At 37.1% G+C, this 7,356-nt stretch overlaps 2 protein-coding genes across 3 annotated transcripts in view; one reads left to right on the forward strand and one right to left on the reverse strand.

The window, feature by feature from the left end:
• Positions 1 to 6: 6 nt before the first annotated feature.
• On the forward strand, positions 7 to 889 carry LOC122353958 (SAP domain-containing ribonucleoprotein-like). Its single transcript, XM_043251865.1, has 4 exons — positions 7 to 157; positions 239 to 307; positions 393 to 479; positions 705 to 889. The coding sequence occupies exons 1-4, from the start codon at positions 68 to 70 to the stop codon at positions 744 to 746; spliced, it is 288 nt and encodes a 95-aa protein (XP_043107800.1). The 5' UTR covers positions 7 to 67; the 3' UTR covers positions 747 to 889.
• Positions 890 to 1,589: 700 nt separating this feature from the next.
• The window catches only part of LOC122353949 (plasticin-like), a 6,684-nt gene continuing 917 nt past the window's right edge, over positions 1,590 to 7,356 (reverse strand). Inside the window, exons 2-9 of one of the 2 annotated variants that reach the window (XM_043251860.1) lie at positions 5,395 to 5,455; positions 4,996 to 5,091; positions 4,494 to 4,661; positions 4,291 to 4,416; positions 3,179 to 3,399; positions 3,044 to 3,093; positions 2,104 to 2,177; positions 1,590 to 1,980 (exon numbers count right to left, since the gene is read on the reverse strand). In XM_043251860.1, coding sequence (XP_043107795.1) covers positions 1,906 to 1,980; positions 2,104 to 2,177; positions 3,044 to 3,093; positions 3,179 to 3,399; positions 4,291 to 4,416; positions 4,494 to 4,661; positions 4,996 to 5,091; positions 5,395 to 5,455 — 871 coding nt within the window. In that variant the 3' untranslated portion in view covers positions 1,590 to 1,905. The remainder of the gene's footprint in view (positions 1,981 to 2,103; positions 2,178 to 3,043; positions 3,094 to 3,178; positions 3,400 to 4,290; positions 4,417 to 4,493; positions 4,662 to 4,995; positions 5,092 to 5,394; positions 5,456 to 7,356) is intronic. The other variant, XR_006252075.1, reaches the window with a different exon arrangement.

The raw sequence follows: 7,356 nt of genomic DNA on the forward strand, positions 1-7,356 counted from the left end.
AAAAAGTGTACTGTTCCTTTAAGACTGGCACATACCGGTGCAACTTAAGGTGGCATGCGTCTAATTAATGAAAAGTCCCATGCGTTCATTGGTTGTTTCTTGTTTTTTCTTCCTCCTACCTTTCTTTTTTATTTTAGGAAGTTCAGCCAAACCGAACGTGAGTAATTTACACATTTTCTTGCAGAAATGTGACCATCTCTGCGAAAGCGCTAATAAACGTGTGTCTCTCTCCTTTCAGGTTGACGTTGAGGTGTTAAAGAAGAGAGCAGAACGTTTCGGCATGAATGTCTCTTCGGTTTCTAAAAAGGTACCATTTTCATATTTAAAAAAAACTATGGTTTTGCATGGCGGCTATTTCAACGTTCTGTTGCCTGTTTGGTGCGTGTTCTCAGATCGAGGATGATGAAAAGCTTAAGAAGAGGAAGGAAAGATTTGGCATCGTCACGAGCGCAGCGGCCGCTGGAGCCAATGATTCGGAGGTAAGGGTTCATTAAATAGGAGCAGTGTTTATATAAAATCATAACGGGGTTGAGTCTCTGAGGGGACTTGGGGTAAGCCGCTGTTTATATGTATTACTTCTCCAGTGCTTTTTGAAGCTTGGAAGTGTTAAGTGGGAAGAAGTGGTTAACTGTGGCAGCACCTGCTCAAGCAAGTTTCTCACGATTTCTAACCCTTTTCCTCACCCCACCCTCTTTATTTTCCAGGCAAAGAAGCGAAAACGTGCTGAGCGGTTTGGAAATGTATAAAACATGGATCTTACCCTTTTTGTACTTTTTATGAAGTTTTTTTTAAGTGTTCTTTGCGGTTCATTTTCTGATAAGCTTGTAATCCCTGTAGTGCCATGGTTGTTTATCTGATATTTACATTAAAAGTACCCCAGTTCCTTCTAGTTTCTCTTGTCGTGTGTGAACTGTATCAATGCAAGTCTTACAAAATATGTATTTAATGTCTCAGCATGCTTGGGTTTAGCCACAAAACAAGCAACTGTTTGGTTAACTCTCACTAGCCACCACTGGGCTCATATTTTTGTGACTAATATATTTAACATAGAATAATGCATTGTAGAAACCTAATTTCCTGTAAAGCTGCTTTGCAACCATTTGTATCGTGAAAAGGTTTATACGAAGAATCTTTCACACGGTCTTTTCCAGCATAGGTTTACATACTATAAGTGGAGTGAGGAAGCTTAAAAGCACACTTCAAACACAAGTTCATAAATTTCAATTTCTATATTTGTAATAAGTATGTAATGACTATACCAATTCAATGCACTAGTAGTATGTTTCTGTGTGTCGTTTCTATTTTTTTATTTTTAAGTAATACTTCATATTTGGAAAGTCAATTTTAGAAAACTTGAAGTATACTTAAAGCTCATATGTGACCCCCACCACAAAAAAAACATGTTTTCCTACTAACCAAGTTTCCAATGAACTCTCAAAACTGCTCATGCATGCACAAATTAATCATAAATGTCATTATAATTTAATGACCCATTAATATTCTTAGTCATTGGTTCAGCTTTACAGAACGTGGACTCATGAGGTGTTTCAGTGTGGTGCAGATCATCTGATAAATCTCAAGAAGACTAATTCCATTTCCGTTCACTTTTATTTGAAGATTACATTGACATGAACTTCTGAATTATTGTTTTTGTTGTCTGTAAGTGATCGTTTCTTGGGCATCTTGTTACTGACTTTATTTAGGCCTGCATACTTGATTTGTTAGTTAAGGCGTTGTCATGTTACGCTGATATTATATTAATAGCACCATATTGTACACAACAGTGAGTCACATTTGCTTATTCACTACACTACAAGCATCGTCGTAAACGGCATGTGTGCCATTACACTCGCATTAAAACTGCAACACACAATAACTCATCCAGCATTCATTTATCTGCACTCTCTAATCTTTGTCAGCTTGTCCTTGGCCGTCTTTTTTCTCGTCTCTGCCCTTCTCCTTTGTGGATTCTTTCACCACCTGAGCAACAAACAAAAGAATCAGTCGCACGATACAAATATGAACTGTAAAAAATAATCTTGCAAGATGTAATGTTAAACACTAAAAGTCTTTTTTGAGATGTCCGTTTCAGTAGTGTCTCACCTCTCCATCACGAATCTCAACAGTCTTGATTACGACTTTCTTTCCAGGTCCAGTATCAGAAAACTGACCGTAATCTGTTCAAAGACATCACACAGAGTAAAACAACTCACGACTTAGCAGTACAGGAAATTAAAAACTGTTCACAGTCCAAAAAAATGGAAATGGCATAACAATTGTTTACCCTTTGTGTCTATTGTTGTCATCATTATCACGAGAAACTACAGTTAACTCTAGAACAGATTTGATTCCAAAGGACATTTATATAAAGGAATAGCATTGCTTTTGATTACATTTTAAATTACTTTGCATTAGCTCTTGTTTATTTGGTGTCGCATGCATCGTCTTGGACCGTTCTGACATGAAAATTTAAAAAAGGAAGAAAAAGGTAACTACTTAATCACTTTTAACTACGAATTTTCCTTCAATAGCCATTAATAGTAGGGTACCTGTTAAGTTTTAGGTGTTAGGTAGGATTATGGATGTAGAATAAGGTCATGTATAATAAGGCATTAATATGTGCTTAATTACTACTAATAAATGGCGAACGTTGCAGTAATGTGCATGTTAGCAACTAGTTAAGAGACAATAAAGTGGAGGGCTACCAAAAGTTTGATTCTTTATTTGTTCTGCAAATAATACATAATAAGGGACGGCAGCTCAGTTTAAAGTTTTGGATATTCTGTTTTTTTATTATTTTGTCTTTAATAGATAGATATACATTTATTAAGGTCATTTGAATCAGGTAGTTGAAAATTTTCATTAAGCATCAAACAGCAAAGATAACATTTCAAAATAAAGCTCTCTTTTTCATTTTGAGCGAACTGCTGTTCTTTTTATTTTAAGGGTTGAAGAGAAGAAGAAGATGAAGAAACACTTTCATTTGCGACAAATGTTATTCTGTGGGGTACGTGGACTCGTTTATTTGTTATGATAGACTCACCGCCGCCGTGTCCGCTTATTGAAGGCATTTTCATCATAGGAACCACAATTCTGAAAGGTGCGAAGGTCACCAGTTACCAGCGAACCAATTTACCCAAAGAAACTTGTCGAAGTGTCTCCGTGGCGTCGCTCTTACCGGTTTTCCTCTCCCTCCAGAAGTTTCCTGTAGGTGGCGATCTCAATATCTAGGGCCATCTTAACGTTGAGCAGATCCTGGTACTCCCGCAGGTGGCGTGACATCTCCTCCTTCAGGTGCCGTATCTCTTCTTCCAGACGGGACACGGTGTCTTGATAGTTTCCGGCCTCTGCTGCAAACTGCTCTTCCATTTCTCTCATCTGCCTCTGCAGAGCCTCGTTCTACCAGCACACACACAATCTTTTAGCCATTTAAATAGGGGAATATCATGCATTCATAAAGCGACTATACAGAAACACACGTTTGACGCAACTAAACAATTCAAATATAACAATAGCAATTAAGTACATCGTGCTCCAAAATGTTTTGAAATTCTGGTCATATTACTTCCCCAAGAAGATTTTAATACCTACTACTTATTGAGTTTAATCAGTGATGTATAATTGTCCAGGGAGGTTTTCGAATTATTACGCATGTTTTCTTTTTCCAGATAAAGTGAGCCAAGAAAGAGATTGAACTCAGACTAAAAGTTAACATTTATTAAATGCCCATGAGAAGAATGCAATATTGATGCAATAATAGAAGTTAAGGAATGACCATTGGGCAGCGAAATGCTTGGGTCAGCAGAGTCAGAAAAAAACAGGTGGAGAAGAAAAGAACCATTGACTGCGGAAGAATTAAGATGAGAAACCCTTGCTGGAGATGTTCCAGGTTCTCAGAGACTTCGCTTGGGTCACAAAATCCTAAAGATTGACCCTCACTTATTAAGAATAAAACGCTGAAGTGTCGTGAAAGCCATTAAGTTGCGAGGGACTCTTGAAGGAACATCACATCTTCTTGAACCACTGTTGGGAGAAGCTCTCTTTAGGTGTGACTTTGGTGTTGGGGATATTTCCAACACGACAGACAGAGCATTAATCTTGAGTGACACTCAATGGACGTCTGAACTCTGAACGGTACCTCGAGCAGCATCATAAAAACATTGCAATATGTAAATAAAATATACGGCCAGAATTTCAACGTGCTTAATCATTTGGAACAGCGTGTATAACGATTTAAATGTAGCATAATTAGTGAAGACGATGCATAAATGTTGTATGAAATGTACGTACAGTGCTTTTGAGAGCATCGATATCGCAGTTCTGGGCTTGAATTTGCCTCCTCAGGTCATTGGTCTCTTGTTTAGCCTGCCTCACGGCCTCAGCGTTGCGCTTCGCCGAATCAGTCAGGTCAGCAAACTAACAGAAAACACACAGAGGTGACCAGTAAGCCTTACGGTATTTTAGCGGTGTATCATCAGGAACGCGGCTCTCACCTTGGACTTGTACCACTCCTCGGACTCCTGCATGTTTTTGGTGGCGATGCTCTCATACTGAGCCCGGATGTCTCGAAGTGCCGCTGTCAGATCAGGCCGGCTGGACGTCTCCATCACCTCCATCTTCATCTGCTGACTCTGAACACTCACCTGCACGTCTTGAATCTCCTACGCATTTAAACGAACGGAAAGGTTAATGATGACAAAATAGTCATTAGAGACCAGAAGTTGCTTTGTTGCCAGCATTCTTCAAAATACGTTCTTAATACAAAATTATAAAACTTTTGGGTAAGGTCTATCGATCCTGTACTATACTACTGATTATTCTACTGATCTATTCCCCACAAATACCAGTTTCCCTATAAGCTTACGTTTTTTTTAAAAAAGTAACAGTACAGCTATTCAGCAACTCAAAATGGCTTTTACACCATGTGTTATCAGCACAGACAGGAACTTGAATATCACCAATTCATGAATGCTTGGTTAAATATTAGTGTCTCACCTCATCATGCATCTTCTTGAGGAACTCGATCTCGTCCATCAGAGACTCAATCTTTCTCTCCAGCTCCAGTCGAGCGAGTGTAGCATCATCCACATCTTCAAATACAAACACAGTCAGATTATACCTGTTTTTTAGAAAGGAGCATTTTTGTGATTTTGCGTAAGATGTTTAGGTGACTAAGTAATGACAAGGGTGCAAAACTATTTTCAATATTCAATATTTTTTTGACTGATATTAAAAAAAAAAACAAGAAAATTTAGCTCGAATGGATTCTTAGAAAACAGAATCGGAGTGGATTTCGAAATAAATAATCTTGTCTTCACTCAAACACTGAGAAAACACCTCCGAGACAGCTTTCGGTGGAAATATGCAACGTGTTGTAAAATACATTTCCATTACCTTACGAAACAGAGTCAAATTATTCTCAGCTTCCTGTCTTTTCTGCATCTCCTCATTTAACCTGCGCATGAGAGAAAAGTCCACTTCAATAAAAATCAAGTTTCATACCTTTTCCCAGAGTAACAGAAAATGTAATTATACATTAGTGTGCTGTTAGACTCGTGTAATCCATCTTTCGTTTTTAACCTGGGGAGAGTGAGAGAGGGTCCTTAACGACTGTATGTCTGAAGGTTATGATATGAATACAAAAATCTTATCTGGCAGAGAGTCAGAGGAGCAATTAGTTGATCTGCGTAAAAGCCTGCGAGATTACCGGCCGGGTGAAATGTTCTTATTTTAAAATTTAATAATCTGTTCGAAGGGCAAGCCAAACATATAGAGGGAGTCCTCTTGCTTTTGTTCAAATCATAATACATGCTCAAAGAAAAAAGACAAGATCTAGACTAAAGCAGAAATGCTTCTGTTATTATACGTTAACCACAGCAGTGTACCATCATTCAGAGTTATTGTATTCTATCTGTTTTATCTGAAATATGTTTGTACTGGCAGTAACACTTTATTTTAAGGTTTCACCTTTTAGTCGCGTATTATTATTTCATCTGAACATATTTACAGGGATTTATTAAAACATATGCCTGCTGTTGATGAAACAACGAGTAAAAAATAACACTGCAGAATATGAAGAAAGTGTGCAATCTAGTTAATAAAAAAAACATCTAGTAAGTATTAATACATTTTAAAAAGTATATAAATATTCCATTCATAGTTGGCAGTATAGGCCTACTTATATTATAATGTTATGTAGGATTTTAGTGCATTTTTAACCCACTTTTATCAACGTCAACTAAAAAGTTCATTACGGAATGATGATTTTTGTGATAATACATGGGCAATGTCATTATATATAGATAGATATTGAAATAATTTCATATTTATATACTCAAAATGTTACATTTAAAATATTAATCTCATAACTTTATATATAGTCAGCTAAAAATAAATAAATAAATCACTTAAAATACCATATGCATTAAATTAAATTAGCATGGATCTCTTAAATATATTTATGTAGGTAAATGCTTCAGACACTGTTTGAGACTTGCTCTCTTTTCTTGTCGGAGAAAACGCCCCGGCTCGTGCTCTGAGGCGCTGACGCGTCCGCAAAGACCCGCCCTCCTTAGTTACTGTTGCTAATTAGGCTGCAAATTCGCTCGCGCGCCGATCTCGTGTAATGGGCGTAAAACGGAATTTTAATAAAGTTCTTGGAGTGTTGGTTAAAGTCGTTTAAAGTACACGGATCATAAAGACTGTGTGTGTGTGTGTGTGTGTGTGTGTGTGTGGAGCGTTAGTTGAAAATGCCTCATCGATTAAACATAATCTAATCACGTTATACATGATGATGATGATGATGAAGATGGGAGGGTCCCTGCTGCAGTTTCTTTGTCTGTTAATTTCCTTCGCCGCCACGCCCATATGACATGAACATTATCATGCAGACACAGCCTACTGTTATTTTTAAGATCTAATTTTAATATATTCAACCATGATATAATTCAAGTGATATCTGCATTAAGTTTCTCTACTAAAGCAATGCTCTTTTGTCATATTTTCTCCATCCTGAACAAACATAAAATAGCCCATATTCAATTCAGTTCTATATCCAAAATGTCAGTGTAATCGCATGAATTTTTTAAAAAGAATATTATGACAATTAAACCAAAGCTGACTCTACAGCATGTATTGTCAGGCCTATAATAACATCATCAGAAATGAGGCCCGAACTTCTCATTTAAATTAACATACAGTAACGGAAAACCAGTTTGAATTTTTACTCTTTCTAAAAAAATTAAATTCTCTGATTATTTACTTGTGTCACTGCTTTTCTCAGCGGCGCACGCTTTTGAAGAATGCTTGAACTTTTTTGTCGGTGCAATTAAAGCAGATGTCCATGCATATAATTAC

The sequence above is a fragment of the Puntigrus tetrazona genome, chromosome 11, assembly GCF_018831695.1.
Source record: "Puntigrus tetrazona isolate hp1 chromosome 11, ASM1883169v1, whole genome shotgun sequence".
Taxonomy (NCBI): domain Eukaryota; kingdom Metazoa; phylum Chordata; class Actinopteri; order Cypriniformes; family Cyprinidae; genus Puntigrus; species Puntigrus tetrazona.